This window comes from Stegostoma tigrinum, chromosome 28, assembly GCF_030684315.1.
Source record: "Stegostoma tigrinum isolate sSteTig4 chromosome 28, sSteTig4.hap1, whole genome shotgun sequence".
Lineage (NCBI taxonomy): Eukaryota > Metazoa > Chordata > Chondrichthyes > Orectolobiformes > Stegostomatidae > Stegostoma > Stegostoma tigrinum.
The window spans coordinates 34474995-34499408 of NC_081381.1; the positions used below are offsets into that span (position 1 = coordinate 34474995).

Below are 24414 nucleotides of genomic sequence, written 5' to 3' on the forward strand. Positions count from 1 at the left end.
CATCAGCAAACTTGCTGATCAGACCACCTACACCTTCCTCCAGATCATTTACATATATCACATACAACAGTGGTCCCAGCACAGATCCCTGTGGAACACCACTGGTCACAGGTCTCCAAATTGAGAAATTCCCCTCTGTCTCCTGTTGCCTAGCCAGATTTTTTTTATCCATCCACGATAGATGGGATAGATCCCACCCGGACCTGGGGATTTGACCACCTTAATATCTTTTAGGATACCTAACACTTCCTCCTTCCTTATGTCAACTTGACCTAGAGTAAGCAAACATCTATCCCTAACCTCAACATCCGTCATGTCCCTCTCCTTGGTGAATACCGATGCAAAATTCTCGTTAAGAATGTCACCCATTTTCTCGAATCAGCACATAACTTTCCTTCTTTGCCCTTAAGTGGGCCAATCCTTTCTCTAGTTACCCTCTTGCTCTTTATATAGGAATAAAAGGCTTTGGGATTTTCCTTAACCATGTTTGCCAGCAATATCTCATGTCCTCTCTTAGCCCTCTTAATCCCTCGTTTCAGATTCGCTCTACATGCCCAATATTCTTGCAAAGCTTCGTCTGTCTTCAGTCGCCTAGACCTCATGTATGCTTCCTTTTTTCTCTTGGCTAGTCTCACAATTTCACCTGTCATCCATGGTTCCCTAATCTTGCCTTTTCTATTCCTCATTTTCACAGGAACATGTCTCTCTTGCACGCTAATCAACTTCTCCTTAAAAGCCTCCCACATATTAAATGTGGATTTACCTTCAAACAGTTTCTCCCAATCTACATTCCTCAGATCCTGCCGAATCGTGGTACAGTCGGCCTTCCCCCAGTTTAGTACTCTTCCTTTAGGACCACTCCTATCCTTGTCCATGAGTATTATATCGTTAACAACTTCTTTGCCGTTTCAGCTATTTTCTCTCAAAATTAGCTATATAATTTATCCCAAACTGAATACATTCTAACAATGTTGCCTGCTCTGTATGACTGCTGAAACCTTCTGTCGCTCCTCTTGCTCACTATTACATGGCATTGCTCATCGAAATTCTTCTATTTTGTTTCCCCAAGATGCAAATACACTAGCACGCATGCTCTATTTCCACTGTGCCTTTGCTGTCATCAAAATTAAGCTAATTTACCATATTACATTGCCTACCAATGGCATTCATGGTGCTACCCTGCACCATAAATGTAGGGAACTCAATTTAACGAGCGACCTTCTATGTGCACACTCATCACCCACTTCAGTGTAGCTGGTCAATTTATCTTATCCTTTTGGTATATCTTTATTTTACATTGATATGGAGCTGAGGTTCTTGCTCTGTTTTAGGTAGGCAGGAACAGCAAACTACAAAGCTATGGCTGAAAACATGTCTCCCATTACTTTCAGCACTTACCAAGGACCCAATCCTGAAAAATATACCTGGCCCTTAAAATAAGACCAATAAATATTTGCAGCGTCATTAAGTGCCTGCAGAAAGACCTTCCTAGCCTAGTAATGTCAGGAGTTCCATACCCATCAGGACAGACGTGATATTGATGTCAAGTCGTTGTTTTGCTTGCAGATCCAATTTAAGGCGTGGCGGATGTAGACGGCTGGCTGCCTGCTGCTGCCAGCTCAGCAAAGAAGTCCAAGGTTCGGCAAAAGGTTCCCAGCCTGGCAAGAAATAACATCGGAAAATGAAAAACCTATCTAAATTAGCAACAATGTAGTTGTTTCACATATGCACCCTGACAAATACTTTGACAGATGGTCTATAAGTTTTGAATCGCGTTAATAGCTTTGCAGAGTCACACTTCTCACAATCATTCCAACTCACATACCATATTTGGGCTCCTGGATATTGTATAGAGCGAAGGCAGTTCATACACCGGGACAGGAAAACTAACAGGCATTAGTTCGCCTCATTATGACATGGTTGTTGGGGCTAAAGAAATGTCTCTGCATACAGACACTAAAGAAAGATTTTCTCAAGCAAAATTTAGCTCACGAATTTTCACTTATGGCATACCTTTAATATGTGAAAGATGTCCTACATGTTTAACAACCAGAAAATTACTGCGCAAGCAGTATTGGTATGTAGTTAAACACAATTTTCAGTTCATGCCAAGTAAGTTACTCAAAACAGAATTTGAAATTCAAACTCTGACCTCTGACATATGGCAACTTTGGTTCAGAGGGGCTGACCTCACTTGTCAATCAGGTTTGGTAGCCTATCTGTACAATTATACTGTCAGGCACTCCTTAGTACAGCAATGGTTAGATTCAAAAAATGATTGAGTGCCAAAATTTAAAAGGAACTTAAAATAAAGTAATAAACACTTCAGTTTTCAAAGCTAAAATTAAACTCTATCACTGTGCTTCATTGAATAGAGTACTTGTATGGTCTCCCCTCACCCCCATTACCACTCAGCGTTTTCCTGAATGAATGAAGTGGGCAGAATTCCACTGATGTCAAACAAACTTCAGTTGGCCACTTAAGCAGGCAATTTACATATGCAAATCTAGACAATGAGCAGCTGCAGATTATTCAACTACAGCAAATTTAACTAAAATCGCCTGCAACCGACTGCTATATTTTTCATTTTGTGATTCAACTGGGAACCACCGGACTACTATTGAAATTGAAGCATCCAAATCAACGTTGCTTTTGAAGTTTGCTAACTCGGCACAGAAAAGGAGGTGGGGACTTGAGTTTGGACCCACCCGGAGAAAACAAGTTTAACTGCACACAATAGAAGGTTCCTGAGTCTTAGTTTGACCAATTTGTACCTGAACTCCATATCTAAATGCACCATGAAGGGAGGATGTTGCTATCCTGTAAAACCTTCTCAATAACATTAGCTGAGATTTAAATATAAATCTGTCAATATAACCAACTGACAGAAAAAAAAGGCATCATGCAAACTCACTTTTACATAGCTCACCCTAAACCCAAATTCTTCAAAATTAGAATTAAGTGCTGTTGAATTTCTACACGAAACTGCATTTATAACATTAGCCTTAATGTAAAGGTTATGGCATCGCCTGCCTAAAATGTCCAGGCCGGGAATAATACGTTCTCAATACAGAAAACCCTTTCTCAAAAAAAAATCAAACAACACAACTCTGTTCTTTGTGCAGAGATTTGGCCACTACTGAAAGACCTTGTTGTCTGTGTATAGACATTAAGTCTTTGGTGTTAGAAAATCCTATCCAGCAGTCTGTTAGCTAATATGCTACGTCAGCCAGAAAATCAAAAGGACGCGCACAAAACTTAGCGTGTCCTCTGTTCCAGGGTATTTTAATTTAAATGATTCCAATGAGCTCCTGAGTGGGTGGGTGGGTAGTGGTATGGGGTGGGCTGGTTGGGGGGATTGCGTGGACAGTGTGGAGATTGATATGAAACAAAGTAAAAGCTCCCACAAAGCTACAATGAGGTACAGTGCCTTACATTTCTCAAATTCACAGGTTATGACATTTCATTAGCCATGTGGCTCTTCAGAGTTCTATTCAGTTAAAAAAATAACATTTAACTAAATAGTCAACGCATATTTTGGTGACACTATACCGAAGATGTCAAGGCAGCTGTTTATATTCCAGCATAACGCAGAAAGTTATACCCAGAAATGATGTACTATGTACTGACAAAGCAAAAAACTCAGTTTTTTTTGGCTAAGCAAGAGTTGTGTGGCATTTTTGGAGGGATTTTTACTGTGAGGCCCAATGAGATTTCTCGCTGTATCTTACCAGACTATTTCACTAACTACCTACCCTGTCCCTACGGTGCACTACATGCCCAATTCCTGCCCCACCTTACCAAATGCAGCTATCAGATCAATCTGCCATTCCTAGAATATCCAGGAGTTGGCCAGCATCCCTTGCACCCATGCTATCAAGCACTGTCTGTCTGGAGAAGACCTGTATAGTTTCTGGAGAAGACCTGTATAGTTCCTGACACTTGCCAGGACTTCGGCAGACAAGAAGAACCTGGTGCCCCACTTTACCTGGGAGCCCTGTTGGATGGGGTGGTACAAACTTGGGATGTCCTCTACACACAGGACCAGCAGTTGAGGCCACAACACTAGACCATGCCAGCCTGTTCTGGGGTTGTGACCTGGGTTAATGCAGTGTCAGACATATGAAGGAATAACGGAATGTCGGGAGAAGGTCAATGACTTTATCCACTCTACCAGCTTAAGTGCCATCACGTTCCCTTTGACACCTGATAATCACTCTTCTTCAGCTACTGTACCCACCTCCCATTCAGATTCATGCTTTACTGGTCTCACTGTTGCCTACAACATATTCCCTCACTCACTCTCACATAACCAATCTCGACAGCACTAACCCAGCAATACCATCTACGTTGCCTACGCATTTGTGTGGAACACCTCCCACCTGCACCAAAACTAATATTCAATTTCATCTCCCTTAACACATGCTTCTCACTCATTTCAGGAGGAAAACAGCTTGCAGTCAGGCAGAAAGGGTCAATTTCGGTTGTGGTCTACCCAATCGTTGGTTCCTCACCCCTTATGTGGAGAGGATCCTGACTCTGACGGTCACAATTGGATGGCTGACTGTGTCCAAGCCCTCTGGGTTGGTATCAGAGGTAGCCCTTGACTTGTTGGGCTTGGTTCCCCTGAGTAAGGCTATCTCCCTTGCCTTGACTGAAGCCTGTTAACAATCATGACAAAACCTCTGGATTTGTATCTGCACTGAATTGCAGTAATAATGCTGACAAGACAGTAATATCAGCCTGGCAGTTCTGACTGAGAAGTCAAAGGTAAAGCAAAGCAAGGCAAGGCAATGCATGGCAGGGCTACTGGAACCATTCAGGTTGGCTCATAATGAGTGAGCACTATGACAGTGAGTGAAGAGCCCTGAGATGCAGCCTGAACCAGTTTATAAGCTGGGTGTACGTCCTGGAGTGCACTGTATCAATGCAGCAGCACTTCAAAATTGGTTGCTGAAGCAGCCCCAGGTGCAGCATTGAAGCGTAGAAGCATCCTACGAATGGTTTTTTGCCGGAAGGGTCAGTGAAGCTGGGTGACAGGTAACAGCTCTGACTTCCATATCAAGATCTCTTAATGTCTAGCTTGTATGTAGCATTTGATATGATGGCAAGTTGAATATTAACATAGTAGGCTGGGTGGTTTTAGGGCATTTGACAAGATATAATCCCTTTTAATTGGAAACTCACCATTGTCTAGCAAGAAACTCACCACATCACTCGACTTCTTGCCTGATTCTGCAACAAACCTCACTACAACCTACATCGCTCAGACATCTAAAGGATTCCCCTCAAACAGATTATTGAATAGATCGATCCCCAACTCTGGAAAGCAGCCGGTGAAAATTAAAATTAAATTTGCCAGAAATTCACAACTGATCAGTCAGCATTAGAAAGTGACAAGCCAACCGCTCCCTCTTGGTTCCTGAGAAACAAAACATTTCCCAAAGGATTAACTTGGCTCAGATACCAACAGAAGTGCAAAGTAGTTGCAGCATTTTGTGCTTTGCTTCAGGGTTTCCAGCATTTACTCTTATTCTGACATCACGTGTTAGGTTAAGCACAGGAGATGATGTGGCACTTACCTCCCACTTAAATTGTCAGTTTTTAGCCCCATCTAGTGGATACTATAAATGTAGATTTCAAAGATCTCCTGCATTGTCTTGTTAAACATGCGTTTTAACCGAGTGGATATGTGGGCGTTACAGCGGAAAGGCTTTCCCTCATGGAACATTTATTCCATTGCAATGGAATTTGGGCATTTGCACTGTTTAAGTTCATTTATAAATGTCAATCTGTTTCCCTTTGTAATTTATGAAAATGTAAACATTATATACACCATTAAGGGAAGAAAAATAGGATTTAATGTGAATTTAAATCCTCTGAAAAATGCATGTTATGGAATGTATCCAGGACTAGATAGCTATGTGCATCTTAGATACATAGCTATTTTCTCCTTTGCTTTTGCCATCCCAAATATACAGGATCTTACCTGACAACTCACGGTTGTAGTACTCTCCAGAGAAGGTAAAATTGGCAGAGCCTTCTGGGCTTGTTCCAACTTTCTGCAGGAAGTAGAGTCCTAAAACACAGAAATCCAATCACCAAACTAAATTCCTTTGAATGTAATAACATCTGAGCCACTGAGTAAAACTACGGCCAAGAACTCAAGAGTTACTCTAGAATTTATACTAAGCAAAGTTTTGTCTTGAAATCTGAACACTTTGCATCCCGATATATTCATCCTTCAGAATAAACAACTCCCTTAGGTAATTTCTAAATCACATTTCTGCTAACTGCGCTTCTGTGTACGGTAATAAAACTGTTGGAATGTTGGATATATACAACTTAGCTAGAAGTCTGTAATTTACTTTGCTCTTTGTCTTTTTTATTCATTCATGAGGTGTCAGCATCGTTGTCAAAGCATGTGAAAAACTGTCCATGAGAAGTCAGCGATGGCTACCTTTTGACATTCTGCACTCCGTATTTTACTGGAACACTCAATGCTGTTTGAGAGGGAGATGCAGGATCCCAGCCCAGTGACAAAGATGTATCAATATATTCCCAATTGAGATAGTGTATGCCATGAAGGGATAATTACAGCTTACTGGGTTCCCATGCATTCTGTCCTTGTTTTCCTAGGTGGGTGAGGCCACAGTATTTGAAGGTACTTGAAGGAGACTTGGTTAGCAATCAGCAAATGGTACACTCTGCTGTCATGGTGTTCCACTGTCAGAGGAAGGGAATGATTAAAGTATTCTGTCAGGGATCTGTCCAACAGGCCGCTTCATCTTGGATGTTATTGAGTTTCTGCAGTGCTTTTTGAGCTGTGGTCATTTAGGAAAGTAGAGAGTATTCTATCCCACACCTGGACTCGCATCTTATAGAGACGTTGAAAAGGCATCGGGTAGTAAGGAGATTAATTATTTGTTAGAGAATACCCAACATCTGACTTGGTCACGTAACCACAGTATTTATATAGTCCAGCTACGTAGAAGGTTAACATTTACTGCTGTTGCTAGGGTATTTGGCGATGACAAAGCCAGTTATGTGTCAAGGGATGGAGATAGCTAGGCTCTCCTTTGTCGGAAATAGTCATTGTCTGGCATTAATATAAGATGAATCTCACTTGCCAATCATCAGCACAAGCCTGTATACTGTCTAGATCTTGTTGCTTGCTCCATTATCCAAGCAGTGGCAGTTGGAACTGAACACTACAGCATCCCCTGAAGCAAAGCTATCCCCAATTCTGATCGGACAATGAAAAGAAGATCAATCATGAAGCCATTAAATATTTCCTGAAGAACTCCAACAACATGCTGGGGCTGACAGACTGGTTTCTAACAAGCACGACCATCTTCCTTTGTGCCAAGTAGTGAACAACTGGTGGAGAATTTTCCCTGATTGATAATGACTTGAAACAGCACTTGGTCAAAATGCTGTCCTAATGAAAAAGGAAGTGATTCTCATCTCTGGAATTCAATTCCTTTATCTGTGTTTGGTACAAGGCTATAGTAAGCAAAGCCTAAATTGTGCACTGGTGAGCTGGTTTTTGGTAAGAAAGTGGCAGTTGATGGTTCTGTGAATGACCTTCTGCATCACTTTGCTGATTGCGGGCACTTCAGGGCAATTTTCCATTTTGTTGGAGAGATGTCACAGCTTATTGTCTTTTTGGACTCGCTAGCTTAGGGGCATGCTGGTTATGCACCATAAACTGTCACCTATGCAGCCAAGGCACCTCCCCTACATCCGGTCTACTCAGCTGGGTTTTGATGTCACGCTGAGCGTGTCAAATTGGTGAAAGGTGGCTTTTGCTGCATTCAGTGCATCTTGTAAGCAGTGACATGGAAAATTACTGATACTGAGAGGGTAGTAGAGCATGATCAGCAGGTGGTTTCCTTGCCCATGTTTGATTTGAGGTCATGCAACCTCATGGGATCGGGACCTGATGTTCAGGACTCGCAGGCCCACTTCTTTTAGATTTTAACGCCACCACAAGTAATTGCTTTGTTTTGTTCATGAGAAAGGACACGGCCATGAACAGTGAAGAAAGAGTCTGCGTTCTGGCTGAAAGATAGTATTCTACGAGTGTGACTGTGTGAGGTCATTGCTAAATTGGACAGTGATACAGCCCTCCCAATTACAGAGCAAGTCTCCAGGTGCTAATTAGGACGACTTTGTAGGGATTACAGGGTTAAATGCACCTTAGTATGTCTAAGTCAATGCTGCATTGTCCATTTGGTTTTATTTTAATTATTGCTTCACATAGTGGTTTAATAAAACAGAGTGGCTTGTCAGGCCATCTGAAGCATTAACTAAGAGCCAATATCATTTGGTTTGGCACACTATCTTCCATGAGGAACATGAGACTTTAAAAAAAAATTTATGATACGACAGCAGTTTTACAGTTACTTCAATTGATATTAGATTTTTTAAAATTCCAAATATATTTAATTAACTGAATTTTAATTCCTCAGCTGCTGTTACCACATTACCAATCCAATAACATCACTATGCTACTATTGCTAGACTGGTTTTTACATTTACCAAATTGGTCATAATGGAGGAGTTGAAGCTGTTTACGAACAGATGTTTGTGTAGGAAACCTACTTGAAAAGGTAAGTTCAGCAAGAGGTACATCGCAATCCATACAGTCATCAATCAGACAGATACAGATGCTCTCAGCCTTCACTTCAATCCCGGAGACCAGTAATGCTGCACCTGTACCACGGCCATTGCTGCACAATGTGGCTCCATTTGCTGACACTGGATCAGCATTCTTAAACAACCAGGTAGCAGCCTGATTCAGTTGGCCTGCAAATTAGAAATAAAATAGAAATTTAAATTAGTAGGTGTAAAAGACATTAACAGCTTTGTTACTGGAGAAATTATCCTTTTGCTCGAGACAAATTTTGCCAAAAAATAATGTTTTAATTTAATTACCACAGGGAACACTGGAAAGCGACCAAGAACCAAGACCAAACTAGCTGAATTGGCCCGACTGTCACTTTGATGAGGTCACGTACAGCACAATCTAGACTAGAATTGAACACAGAACCTCCTGGTCTATAATGCCACATTCAACCACTTTCCTTAAAGTGACAAAGTACAAACTTTCTAATTATATAATTCATACCAATTTTCACAATTCTCATCAGATTCCCAACTGAATGGTCTAGAAGCAAAATGAATCCCATCACAAATATATATACCAGGCGTCGAAGTTTTAGTCTGAATAGGAGTGTCAAAAACTAGCCTTCAGCAATGTTTACCAACACGTTCCACTCCAACCTTAAGTTCACCTGGGCCATCTCTGATACCTCCCTCTCCTTCCTGGACTTCTGTTTCCATCTCTGGTAACCACCTGGAAACCGATATCTACTTCCAGTCTACTGACTCCCACAGCTATCTAGACTACACTTCCTTTCACCCACCTACAAGAATGCCATCCCCTATCCCCAATTCCTTCACCTCTGCCGCATCTGCTCCCAAGAGAAGGCATTCCACTCTCGGACATCCCAGATGTCCTTGTTTGTCAAGGACCGTAATATTCCACCCCCAGTGGTCGAAAACGCCCTAGACCACATCTCTCATATTTCCCGCAACTCATCCTTCACATCCCCTCCTCACAATAACAACCAAAACAGAATCCCCCTCACTCTCACATGCTACCCCACCAACCTCCAGATTCAACGGATCATCCTCCACCACTTCTGCCACCTGCAATCTGAGCCCACTACCAAGGACATTTTTCCCTCCGCACCCTTATCTGCCTTCCAGAGGGATTGCTCTCTGTAACAACCTCGTCTGCTCCCTCTGTGACTCCCTCGTCCGCTCTACATTCCCCACTAGCCCCACCACTCCTGTTAATTTTCCCCGCAACTGCAGGAAGTGCTACACCTGCCCCTACACTTCCCCTTCATCTCCATCCCAGGCCCCAAGAAAACCTTCGTCATTAAACAGACATTCACCTGCACATCTGCTAATGTGATATATTGTATCCGCTGTTCCAGATGTGGACTCCTCTACATCAGGGAAATCAAGCGAAGGCTTGGAGACAGCTTTGTGGAACACCTACGCTCGGTTTGTGACAAACGACTGCACCTCCCAGTTGCGAACAACTTCAACTCCCCCTTCTACTCCTTGGACGACATGTCCATCCTGAGCCTCCTCCAGTGCCACAATGATGCCACAACAATGGCTGCAGGAACAGCACCTCATATTCCGCTTTGGAGCCCTGCAGCCCAACGGTCTCAATGTGGACTTCACAAGCTTCAAAATCTCCCCACCCCCGGCCTCAACCGAAAACCAGCCCAGCTTGCCCCTAGTTCCTTGACCTGTCCATCTTTTCTCCCATCTATCCACTCTTCCCACCTCACCGACCAACCCCCATCCTTACTTCCTACCTACCAGTCTCATCTCCGCCTTCTTGGCCTGTCAGTCATCCCTCGAATGACCAACCCCCATCCCAATTCCCCATCTATACTCACTTTTATTGGCTCCATCCTCACCTCCTTGACCGATCTGTCTCCTCTCCACCCATCTGCTCTCTTATCCACCTTCCATCATCATCTCCCCATCCTCTCAATTTATTTCAGAGTCTCCTTCCCTTCTCCCATTTCTGAAGAAGGGTCCAGACCCGAAACTTCAGCTTTCCTAACGGTGCCTGGCCTGCTGTATTCATCCAGCTCTACATCTTGTAATCTCAGATTCTCCAGCATCACTAGCTCCTACTATCTCCATAAGAAGGGGCAAACTAGCTACTTTTCCTCTCTGCATATGTCCCATCTACATGCCATGAGGGTATGAGGAACAAGTATAAGGCCACAAAACACAGGAGCAGAAGTAGCTGCTTTCAACCTGTTGACTTTGCTCTATCATTCGATGAGGTCATGGCAGATCTGATAATCCTCAACTTTCTTGTCTTTCCCCTAGAACCCTTGACTTCGGTATTAATTGGAAATCGGTTTATCTCAGCTTTAAATATAATCACAGGCCCAGTTTCCACAACCCTTTGCAGTAAAGAATTCCACAGATTCACTTTACAAATTCAGAGAAAAAATTCCTCCCCATCTCTGTCTTAAATCAGTAATTCCTATTTGAAGAATATGCCTTTTATCATAGACTCTCCCTTAAAGAAAAACAACCTCTCTCTATCTACCCTGCTAAGCCCCTTAAGAATCTTGTATGTTTCAATAAAGTTCTTCATTCTTCTAAATTCCAACGAGTACAAACCTAACCTACTCAAATTCTCATCATAAAAATCAAACTAGTGAATCTTCTCCAGACTATCTCCAATGCCGGTCCATCTTTCCTTACATATGGGTACCAAAACTATTTGTAGTATCCTAGGTGTGATCTAATTGGTGCCTTGTACAGTTTTAGCAAGATTTTTCTATTTTTATATTTCATTCGCATTAAAATGGAGGCCAACATTCCACTTGCCTTCCCTATTACTTGAACTTGTATTTTTTTTGATTCACGTACAAGCCAGCCGAAATCCTCCTGAATCCTCCTGCACTGCAGCTTTCTCCAGTCTTAGTCCATTTAACTAACATTCAGTTCCTCCATTCTTCCTGCCAAAATGTGTAACCTCACATTTTCCCACATTATATTTCAAGTGCCAAATTTTGCTACATACTTAACCTAGCTGTATTCCTCCGCAGGTTCTGATTGTCATCCTCATTGCTTGCCTTTCCACTTAATAGTGGGTCATCTGCAAATCTGACTACACTGCATACACTTTCCTTGGCCAAGTCATTAATATATAATGTATATATAATTATGTAATTCACATATATGATGTATATATATTAATATTGTAAGTAATTGTGATTTCAACACCGATCTCTGTGCCACTCCTCGACTTACAGCTTACTATCCTGAAATTGTTCGCCTATGCTAACTTTCTGCTTCTCTTAGTTAGTCAATCCTGTATCCATACTACTGCCAATATCATGGGATCTTAGCATATTAAGGAGCCTTACGTGTGGTACCGTATTAACAAACTTCTGGATATATTAAATCTACTGGTTTCCCCTTTATCTATACTGTTTATTACTACCTCAAAGAATTCTAATAAAGTGCTCCGGCATGACAGCCCCTTCATGAAGCCAGGCTGTCTCCATTCATTTATATTATGTATTTCTAAAAGCTCTATTACACATTTAATAATAGATTTTCACATTTTACCAACAACAGACATTAATCTAACTGGTCTATTGTTACCTGTTTTTAGTCCTTTCACTTTTTGAATAAGAAGAATGCAAACCTCAGACTTTGCCAAAGCTGCTTCAGCACAACAACCACACAGCGTCTGACAGGGAAGGTGTTGGCTTGGCACATTTTGTCTCTGAAACAGGTACTATGATCACTCATCTTTGAGCCGCAACTATCTATTTATGTAAATTGGGGAATGCTATAGAAGGAAATGTAGGGGCATTACAAACATGAGGGTAGATGGATATGTTGCTCAATTAATCTTTTCAAATGGAGAGTGTATTTATATAACTTCCCCTTCATGAATAAACAGGAGGAGGAAGAATCCATGACCATCGGTAGTAGACAGGCTATGAAAGCAATGGGTAGAACAGTACTTTTCAATTCTACATTCCATTTTTAATGTTTCATCCCTTGGGCAGAGCTGTTCCTGATGCTCCAACACACTATGCAAACAGGATAATCAATACAGGCTCTGTACTGGCCAAGCAAATCAGATGAGTGAGCTAAACAACATTTTCAGTTAGATTTTTCAGTGACTTGTTGCCTCTTTGAAATGATTCAGAGAGACTGCAAAGTTGCCTGTCTTCAACTCACATTTCTGGAATTCTTAACCTGAAAGGCAGAAACCCCTGATAAATGCTATTTAATAAACTATTCATTATTAAAGTAAGCAAAGAAAAAAAAAATCAACAAGCTAGATTTTTACTTTCTGCCTCTGAGTAAATTTCTTTTCAGAACCATTTTTCCTTCCAGTACTAGTAGTACAGACATGAATGGGTGATTGCTGTTGAGAAACTAGCTTAAATCCTAGAAGGTGAAATATAAGATCTCCTCAGCACATTCTCTACCTTTGCACAGCAGCAGTGCTCTGCGACAATCTTCCAGACTAAAACCAAGGTCCTGGAGTCGATCCAGCTGTAATTCTGCAAAAAAAGTAACAAAACTGATGTATAATTAGTCAACAATCCCTACATTCCACATTAGAGTCAGAGACAATTTAAGTATTGTAATTAAACATCTATATAATTCAAAGACCACACAAAATCACCAAAAAAGTTCCAATACTGCCTTCCTGTTAATGGAACTGTGTGTCAGGAATGAAATGCAAACTGCTGAATTAGGTTATGTCTGTGGGTTCTCATTCAATTCTACTTGTTCATCTGTCCTGAGTTGATACATCTTGATCAGTTTTCGACAAAGATAAATGTATGAAAACAGTCTGGAATCCCAAATCAAAATTTTTATCCAACTTTCAAATTTGACTGCTCATTTAACTAAATTTGTACATTACCAAGTGAGCAAAACTAAATCCTCTTGATTTTCACTTATTCATTCAAGTGCTGAGACACTGATATTTCTCATGTACATTGATTTGTATTTGTAAAGTCATGAGATATTCATGAAATTTTATGAAGCAGAATGTGGTTGCTGACTTGCTTGCCGAGCTGGCTTGTTATTGTTCAGATGTATTGTCACCAATACTAGGTGACATCATTAGTGGAGCCTCCGATGAAGCAATGTTATTCTTCTCCGCTTGGAATTTCTACTGTCTGGTCCATTATGGGGAGTTGTGTCATTTCCTGTTTTGATCTGTATGGGTCTATATATGGGGTCCAATTCTATATGTTGGTTGATTGAAGTATGGGTGGAGAATCATGCCTTTAGGAGTTCCCATGCAAGTCTATGTTTGGCTCAGGCTACTAAGGCTACTTTGGCCATCAATTTAACTGGGACAAAGTAACCATTGTAGCCTGAGCCAAACACAGACACACACTGAAATTTCTACAGGCATGGTTCTCCACCCATACTTCAATCAACCAACATACAGAATTGGATCCCATATATAGACCCATACAGATCAAAACTGGAAATGACACCACTCACCACTACAGACCAGGCAGTAGAAATTCCAAGTGGAGTAGAATAACATTGCTTTATCAGAGGCTCCAATGACGATGTCACCTAGCATGGTGAAGAAACGTCTGAACAAAAACAAGCCATCTCGGTGAGCCAGTCAACAACCTCATCTACAACCAAAACTACAGATCTTTGCCAAAACTTTGAAGTGGAATGTAATTATTTGGAGGGATGACTGAGCTGTCTTTTCACTATGGGTTAGACTCAGTCCAAAATGGTACATTGAAAAATTATCCCCGAATTAGAAGACTATGGGCGTCTGAAGTCCAGTTTCTAATGCAGTAGATTCACAATAAAAAACAACCCATGCGACTCAGTATTAACTGGCTATTTCTTAAGAATGAATTTTAAAAATGCCTGATGTGGAAAATAGATGTATTTGTCAAGGAAATGTTTAACTGCACTGTTGAGAGATGTATCGGAAATTTTATGAAATACTTAATATGCATATTAAGAAAACTAGAACAAAAACATGTTATTTTCTCAGTACCAAAACTTTTATTAATACTTATTTATTGCTTAGGTCAAATTCAGCCATTACTTTAATATCCGTGAATTGATGCAGTTCTGTACTCTCTTCTGAATTTCCTATTGGAAGTATTAGAACTTGTCTTTTACTTATGGCTTCCAGTTTTGGATTTCCCCACAAGCAGAAACATTTTATTATCTTTAAACATTTTAATTAGGCCATGCGTCAACCTCCCCTTCTTTCAAAGGGATAATTTCTCATCTATCCAACTGCAAGTAAATCTCTTTTCTACATTGCCCTTGTAAATCCCCTTGCCATTCTCCAATGCTTCCACATCCCTTTAAAAAAAACAAAGCAACAACAGTGCACAGTACTTCAAGTACAGTCTAAGGTTTGAAGAGGATGGTTTCAATGCTTTTCAACGTTTTCCCAATAGAAATAAAGCCCAGTTAACTTGCATCTCTGCTTTTAGTGATATGTGCATCTTTTGCCCTAAAAAACTTTGCTCCACAACTCAATCAACACATTCAATATCCAAGCAGTATGTGGCCACTTAGTCTATTCACGAAAATATCCCACCTCAAACTATTTTAAAATTAATTTGCCAATTACATGACCATTTTGCAAGCTTATTAAAATCTTCTGTAGTTGTCACATGCTTCATTTTCGATTCCTGAACACACATCATCAATACAATTTTTGAGTAACAATGGCCTCAAGAACAATTCCAGCAGAACATCAGATTTGGCTATCTGATTAGTCACCCTTAATGCCTGCTCTCTGTTTTGTAGCCAGCTTGTTATCCATTCTGGAACTTGTCCACTGACTGTGATCACATGTTCTGGCCTCAATTATAAATCCATTGTTTTGCATCTTACCAAAGGCCTTTGAAGATGCAAGTATCTGTTATACTATTTTTGTCTACTCTCTTATGTTTTCAAAGGTTTCAATGAGGTTAATAAAGCAAGGCTTTCCATTGAGACTTTTTTTCTGATTATGTTACATATTTCATTAAAGTTTTAACTAATATTCCATGATTTTTTGCTATGGCTGATGTCAACAGGACAAAATAATTTCCTTTTTTGTGCTGTTTTGTGTTTTGGGGTAATTTTTTTCATTCTTATGGACAGCTTCATTAGATTATGTAGTGATATGGTCACATCACTTGTGGCTTGTGTTAATGTATGGGGCATTTAGGCTCATACACAAGCAGAATTAGGAAAAAAAAAAATCAATACTTATCAAGCTTCCTTTAAACTTCAACCCATAACTTGCAGGAAAAGCATTAATTTCCTACACACTATTTAAATTGGCACAGGACATCAAACATAGATCAGCATTAAAAGTTGTTTTTCCCAATTAAATGAGTTATTTCTATACACAATAAAACCATTACCCTAAATGCACATTCCAGATTGGTGGTGATGTCAGTTACAGGGACTTCCATTGCACTTTTTCCTTTGTTCATGAGCTTTTGGCATTGCTGACTAGGTCAGCATTTGGTGCCTGCCCTAATTGTTAAGAAACATCGGCATTGCTGTGGGTCTGGAATCACATGCAGGTCAGATAAGGTGACTATGCCAGTCTTCCTTCCCAGTAGAATATTAATGATCCAATGGTTTCATGGTCACCATTAGGTCAGCTCTTTAATTCCAGATTTTGATTGAATGCGAATTTGACATGTCTGCTCCCTGTGTAGATGAGAAAAAGGGGTGCAGGGAGGATGAGTCAACTGACCGCTGCACCATGGCACGGGAGGGCATTCGAGAGGGAGAAGCAAAAAAGACAAGCAATAGTTGTAGGGGTGCTGTAATTAGGTCAAGAGATACTATCCTCTGCAAGCAGAATCAAGAGTCCTGCACGGTGTGTTGCCAGGGTAAGGGATATCTCTGACTGGCCTGAAAGAGTATTGGAGAGGGAGGGGGAGGATCCAATTGTTGTAGTCCATGCTGGAACAAACAACTTAGGCAAGACTAGGAAAGAGGAGCTGTTCAGGGAAATATCAGCAGCTAGGAACCAAAAACCAAATTAAAAGAACAGATCCTCAAGGCTTATAATTTCCAGATTACTACTGGAGCTGTGTGCAAATTGGCATAGGGACATGAGAATAAGGAAAGTAAACACATGGCTAAAAGAGTAGCGTGGGAAAGAGGGGTTTCTTTTCATAGGGCACTGGCATCAGTATTGGAACAGGAGAGATTTGTACTGCTGGGACAGTGTCCACTTGAACTGAGAGACAGCAGGAACTGTAGATGCTGGCAAATCTGAGATAACAAGATGCAGAGCTGCATGAACACTGCAGGACAAGCAGCATCGGAGGAGCAGGAATGCTGACATTTTGCGCCTAGACCCTTCTTCAGAAATCGTCAACTTTCCTGCTCCTCTGATGCTGCTTGGCCTGCTGTGTTCATCCAACTCTGCACCTTGTTATCTCCACTTGAACTGAACTGGGACCAATGTTCTAGTGAAAAGGGTAAATTGGTTGGTCAACTGGACTTTAAACTAGAAAGTGGTGTTGTTGAGGTGGGGGGGCGGGGGAGCTGGTGAGTGTAGGGTAAAACTTACCCCAGCAGGAAACAAAGCAGCAGGTTAACATCTGTAGGGCTGGATTCCAGTGTGAGGACAAATATGAAAGAAATGACAGTAAAGGACAACTCAGGAGATGTTATGAAAGTCTCCAGCACAATCACAAACAGGACAGTGTGTTTGGAAAGAGTTAGGAATTAAATTTCAAGCACACTGGACAAACAAATGGCCATGAGAAGAGGGACGGTGAATACAAGACTGAGGTGTTATATCTGAATGCACGCTGTATAAAGAGTAAAGTAAATGAACTTGTTGTGCAGATCAAAATTGGCAGGTATGGCATGGTGGGCATCACAGACATGGTTGCAAGGGTTCAGGACTGGGAGCTGAATATCCAAGAATATACATTCTATTGCAAAGACAGGCAGTTGGGCAGAGGGGGTGGAGTTGGCTTTTCAGTAAGAAAAGTAATTAAATCAATAGCAAGAAACCAAAATAGGGTCAGATGGTGTAGAATCTGGATGGGTAGAATTGAGAAGTCGCAAAGGAAAATAAAAACACAATTGGAGTTACGTGCAGGCCTGCAAACTGTAGTCAGGAGCTGGGGTGTAAGATACACCAGGAGATGGAAAAGGTGTGTAAGAGAGGCAAAGTTACAGTGATCATGGGGGATTTTAGTATGTAGCTAGACTGGAAAAAAATCGGGTTGGTAGTGGATTGTAACAAAAATAAATTTGTGGAATGTCTATGAGATAGCTTTTTGGAGCAGCTTGTGGAGGAGCCCACTAGGGAACAGACAATACTGGATTTAGTGTTGTGCATAGAGGCAGACTTGATAAGGGAACTTAAGGTGAAGGAACCCTTCAGAGGCAGTGATCATAATATGATTCAATTTACTCTGCAATTTGAGAGGGAGAAGATAGAATCAGAGGTAATGGTATTACAGCTGAAAAAAGGCAACTACACAGATATAAGGGGTGGGGGAGGGTCTGGGCAGAATTGACTGGGAGAAGAGCCTAGCAGGAAAGACAGTGGAACAGCAATGGCAGGGGTTTCTGGGAGTATTTCAGGAGACACAGCAAAGTTCATCCCTAGGACAAAGAATCACACTAAAAGGGAGGATGAGGCCACCTTGGCCAACAAAGGAAGTCACGGATCGCATAAAAGCAAAAGAGAAAACATATGATGTGGTGAATGGCAGTGGGAAGCCAGAGGGTTGGGAAGCTTACAAAAAACAAGAAGGCAACAAAAAAGAAATAAGGAGGAAGAAGATTAAACAAGAAGGTAAACTAGCCAGTAATATAAAGGAAGACTGTAAGAGTTTCTTTAGATATATAAAGGGCAACAGAGAGGCAAAAGTGGACATTGGATCTGTGGAAAATGATGCTGGACAGATAGTAGTGGGGGACAAGGTAATGGCTGAGGAACTGAATAATTACTTTGCATCAGTCTTCACAGCAGAAGAACATAAAACAGCACAGCACAGTACAGGCCCTTCGGCCTACGATGTTGTGCTGACCTATTATCCTGCTAAGATCAATCTACCCTGCATATCCTACAGTTTACTATCCTTCATGTGCCTATCCAAGAGTCGTTTAAAAGTCTCTAAAGTATAGGACTCCACTACCACTGTCTGCGGCGCATTCTACATACCCACCACTTTGTGTGAAGAACCTACCTCTGACATCTCTCCATGCCTTCCTTCAATCACCTAAAAATTATGCCTCCTCGTAAAAGTCATTTCTGCCCTGGGAAAAAGTCTCTGACTATCCACTCTATCTATGCCTCTCATCATCTTGTGAGCCTCTATCAAGTCACCTCCCATCCTTCTTCACTCCAATGAAAAAAGCCCCAACTCCCTTAACCTTTCCTCACAAGGCCTGCCCTCCAGTCCAGGCATCCTCCTAGTATGGCCTGAAGGTGTATAAATCACCAGGACCAGCTGGACTACAACCCAGTTCTTAAGGAGATAGCTGAGGAGATGGTGGAGGTGTTAGTCATGATCCTTCAGGAATTGCTAGAGTCAAGACGGGTCCTCGAGGACAGGAAAATCACTAACATGACACCCTTGCTAATAAGGGATTAAGGCAAAAGATTGAAAATTGTAGGCCGATTAGCCTAACCTCGGTCGTGGGTAAGATTTTACAGTCCATTGTGGAGGATCAGATTTCTGAATACTTGCAAGTGTATAGCAAAATAGGGTAAAGTCAGCACAGTTTCATCAAGGGGAGATCATGCCTGATGAATCTACTAGAATTCTTTGAGGAAGTAATGAGCGGGTTAGATGATGGACACCTAATGGATGTTACCTACCCGGGCTTCAAGACGGCCTTTGACAAGATGATGCACAGGAGGCTACTGAGTAAGGTAAGGGTTTATGGTGTTCCTGTAGGTGCTAACATGGATAGAAGATGGTCTATCTGGCAGAAGGCACAGCGTGACGATAAAAGGGGTCTTTCTCAGGATGGCAGCTGGTGACAATGGTGTTCTGAGGAAGGGTCACTCGACCTGAAACGTTAACTCTGATTTCTCTCAACTGATGCTGCCAGACCTGCTGAACTTTTCTGGAGCAATTGCTGATTTTGATTCTGGCTTCCAGCATCTGCAGTTCTTCTGGTTTTTGTACTGCTACTTGAACCCCCTTCTTCCTCCCTATCTTTTCTTCGATCATTAACGATACCACTTCTGTACATTAGGTAGCCTTAATGACGAGTGAATTTCTCTTGGACCAATATCGCTGTTAAAAAACACGGGAGATAAACAGCGTAGTAAATTTGCATACAGCATCATCTCATAAGCAGCAGTGAGATTAGTAAATCATTACTTTATTTTTGGTGAAATGAGATAAGAGGTCTATGATGACCAGGACAGCAAAACATCTTTTGCACTCATGTGAAGTGGCAGAAAGTACCTTTTATTGTATTAGCTGAAAGAAGATATAGAGTTATAGAGATGTACATCTTTCACAATTGCACAATTTAATAAAAGTCCTATCTGTATTATGTGCTCAAATCCTGTTTTGATCAGTAGTCACATTTTGTTTTAAGAAGTGATAGCTTAATGTGTAGAACCAACATATTTCAGCAGGTGTCCCCAGGTTAATTTATGAATGTCATTTTTTCTCTTTTGTTAATTACTTACCAAGTACAGGATCCATCTGGTATTTGCTTGTCTCTTTTTTCCCAGATCCTGCCAAAGGAACCGAGCTGATGCTCGCATTCACAGAATCAGGATCGGACACAGTAGATAATACTGTGGTCTGCTTAGGGAAAGACTTCACTATTGCCAGGAACAGCTGGACATCATTGTATGACAGCCTGATATCAAGGGTTGAGAACTGAATCTACAGCACAAAAGGAAATGGAATCATTTTTAAGATTAGAACCGAGGCGAGTAAGTCCCTTATGTTGTAATTATTCAATGATTTTGTTCTGTTTGGAAACAGACTTCTCTCCACTTATACCAACGTAGACAACAGTCCTGGAAGTATCTGGTTTACCTCTCCTTTATTGTGCTGTTTACAGACTTTAGAGCAGAGAGACAGACCAACTGGCCTATCCTACCTGTGCTCTTCAAAAAGTAGCCGTCTATTGATTCAGTTTCCTTGCTCTTTTCTCATTTTCTTTTAAAATTATTTCTAATGTTATTGATGTTATAATGACTTGCAGATAAAGAAGTGTTACTTTCCCCCATCTACACTAACTCCCCATACCGGCCATCCCCAACTGCTATTTTAATAACAAACCTAAATTTATGTCTCACATGCACTGATTTTCCAAGGAAGAGAATGAGTTCTTTATTTTAGCTGGCATAGGGATAGCTACGGTAGGGTCAGCATTTGTTGCTCAACAGTAACAGTCCTCAAAAAGGTGGAAGATTTGCTAACAATGTCCACTTGGACTTGGCAAGCTTTGAAATATTGTCAGGGCTAGACTTCATTGCCTTTCACTCTCCTTTTCTTGCTGTCCAGCAAAGTGACAGAAATAGTATTAGCATGCAGCCTTACATCAGTTTCATAATTGCAAGGGAAAATGATTCACTTTACAAGGGAACTATTCAATATCACATTCCCTCCCTTTAATTTTTGTTCAAAAATCTGCCAAATCATTTAGTAAGTGACCAGTGGCATTAACTCAGCTGCCAAGATTTTGTGGTTAAATGGCAAGACAGGTTGCAGCTGCCCTTCTCCATGTTTGCTGGGTAAGTCCTTAGTGGGGACTGACTGTTTCTCTGCTTCCTCAGCTTAATAACAATGTTGATATGCAGATGGATATTTCATTGACTATTGACACAATGAAGTAGTTATCAGAACCTAAAAGACTGAAATAGTTGTAAAATCCAGAAAAAGAACAGGCTGCCTTTCATGGCTAATTAGAAAAGTGATGGTACCTGTTTTGCCATGAAGGTTGCTATTACATAAATCTATTAGCTCCATTCAATGTCTATTAATACTTCATTCAGGTAATCAAACATGTAAGGTAGCTCAACAACAAAAAAAAAAGCCTAATGTGTATTTCACATGAATCATGCGGATTTTGAAAAAAACTAGGCTTCACATCTCTTTTTCCTCTCTTCCCCATACTGGAGACCTTTGGCTTTAGTTGCATGAACTTTGGCTGCCCTCCAGTACTTCACACTCAAGTGGCCATTCTTCGTGTGTGAGCTTAAGCAGTGCACAGAGCTGCACAGAACATTATCTCACTGTGGTAAAACCATTGAGAACAATCCAATCTTGTCTTAATCTTTAAAAACTGAATAAGCCTGCAAGTAATTATACTGGGTGATATAAACAAAAAATCAATACATTAGAAAAAACAAGCAAAACAAATAGAAACTCAGCTCCTCCCAACTCTAGTTGAAAGAAGTAGCCCATGCTTGCAATTGTTTTTACAGAGGGACAGTGTTTATATCCTGAGTTTCAATTTATGATGTTTATAACTTCACCTCTTGTGCTGCAATCAGGAAAAAGAACTGTAAAATGTCATTTCCATAATGAGAATTGGATCATTGACAAATTTTCCTATTATTGCAGGTATCCTATAAATAAACATTGCACACAAGGGCAGGGCTGGGTATAACAACTCATTCCTGTTGTATGGCTCAAGATATTTTAATTTGAAATTCTTGACATACAACTTCATGTGAGAGTAAAACATTTTACAAATTCAGGCATGGAAGGCACTACGATGCCCAAAAGATTACTGACAAAAAAATCACGAGAGGCATGTTGATTTTCATACAAAATTACTCAACTTTTTACAAAACGCTGCAGAGGAATGTTAAATTTATGATATCTGCATATGTTCTGTCCATTCATGTTGGTCTGTTATTTTGGGTATTGCTTAAAATGTTAAATTACAGGAGGCTGAAGATATTCAGTCTCCGGATTGTCGTAAAACCACCCTTTTAAAAGCCTAAAGCACGGTTTCCTCCCTAGTGATTTACGTCTCTCATATAAATAACTTAGAGCTGGAAATATTTCATGGTTTTAGTTTGACCTCTTTTGCTTTCCTGTTCTACAATCCATAAACACTATTTGAATCCTGGGCTGAATGCATCAGGGTGATTTGCAAACTATGACCTGTGCTGAAAAGTAATGGGCCAAATAGTCTAATAGGGAAAAAGAAAGCATTGTCTCCTTGGATTCATGTATGCTGCATGCTGTGTAACTCTAGTTTGAAGCTCCTACTGTTCACTTCGTAGGTTAATGAAGATCCTAAAAAAAAAGTTCATTCTAATTGTCATTGGTGGTTTGACTTATGTCCCTTATAAACAGATGTAATCAACACCTCAATCTCATTTGTACTGTTTATCTCTGGTCATCTTATGAAAACATCTTTACCATAACCAAGACATATTTACTTGAATGTGAAATAGAGTATTAATTTCCACACAGAATCATAATCAACCTCAGAGATTTTATCTTTAAGGAGTGATCTTTTCAAATAAGGCAGTAAAAACCTGCAGTTACTAATCCAAACAAACATCTTCCCTTAATTTTTTTCAAAAACAAACTCACACTGACATTCAACAATACGATCAGCAATGACTTTCAGATAGTACTAAAGTGAAAATGACCATTGCTCTTGAGCAAGTCTAAAATTTGATTGCTATTTAAACTGAAGGACATCAAAGCAGAGTCTAGTCCAGGCCAGAACCCTAACCAGTTAGCTACATATGCACAGACCTCTAGATGTTAAACAGGAATGAGAAACATTGAGTTTTGCCCTTCTTAACCAGGAATGTCCACCCAACTGTAACACTCAAAACTATGGTTTCACTGAGAACAGCTAACCCCATAGATTACCAGTCAGGTCACTCAGAATATCTGGTAAATTGATACCTCAAGAACTGGTGGGAAATCCTCACTACCAAAAGCATCCAGCAACCCTGAGCTTTTCTGATAAGTGGGGTTTCCAATCAATTCCATCTGCACGTTTACAGGATCGATGATGGACAGAGCAGTCTCTTGTTCACTGCCAAGTCGGCATGAAAATACCTGTAAATAGGGTAGAATTGCATTTAGATTCATACAATATATATAGCAGAATTGAGAAATTAAACCTACCAAGAGCTACCTTCAGTTTCTAAACTGAAAGTTAAATACATAAAATTTGCATTAAGCATAATGATACTGCACACAGTAAGAGGATAGGTTTGTGCCAATGAGTTATGATTCTATTAGGGTCTGACATCAGTTGTCCCACTGAAAATGCAGCAATCAGTTCCAAAAGGATCATTCTATGACTGTGTGAAAAAAGCAACTCGAACCTGGAATAATTTTGCTAGCAACGTTGGACTGAAGCTGGTGGACCTTTACGTTTGATCTTTATTGGTTTCCAAGTGGCTGGTACTTCAGGACTGTTATCCCGGGGTGGGGGGAGGTACCCAAGCACCAACAGGTCAGTTCTGCAAACTAGCTGATGGAACGAATTCACATGTTAAGTTTATTCTTGTTTCTCTTTTATTCACTCAGTGGATATGGGCTTTCTTCAGTGGACCAGGATTTACTACCCATCCCTAACTGCCCAAGAGAAGGTGGTGGCAAGTTGACTTCTTAAACTGCTGCAGCCCATTTGGCGTAGATAGACCTGCAATACTGTTAAAAATGTATTTCCAGGATTTTTACCCAGAGACAGCAAAGGAATGGCATGTATTTCCAAGTCAGGATGGTGAGTGGCTTGGAGGTGAACTTGCAGGTGATGGTGTTTCCATATATCTGCTGCCTTTGACATTCTAGATGGCAATAGTTGTGGGTTTAGAAGGTGCTGTCTTACAAAATA

The 24414-nt window shown here is 40.7% G+C and overlaps 1 protein-coding gene across 6 annotated transcripts in view; it reads right to left on the bottom strand.

The window, feature by feature from the left end:
• vps13d (vacuolar protein sorting 13 homolog D) overlaps nucleotides 1-24414 on the bottom strand; it is a 276898-nt gene that overhangs the window by 143654 nt on the left and 108830 nt on the right. For all 6 annotated transcript variants that reach the window (XM_048561113.2, XM_059638090.1, XM_048561115.2 and 3 more), the window contains exons 32-37: nucleotides 23475-23630; nucleotides 20273-20474; nucleotides 13068-13142; nucleotides 8608-8811; nucleotides 5990-6079; nucleotides 1518-1658 (exon numbers count right to left, since the gene is read on the bottom strand). In XM_048561113.2, the coding sequence (XP_048417070.2) occupies nucleotides 1518-1658; nucleotides 5990-6079; nucleotides 8608-8811; nucleotides 13068-13142; nucleotides 20273-20474; nucleotides 23475-23630 (868 nt within the window). The remainder of the gene's footprint in view (nucleotides 1-1517; nucleotides 1659-5989; nucleotides 6080-8607; nucleotides 8812-13067; nucleotides 13143-20272; nucleotides 20475-23474; nucleotides 23631-24414) is intronic.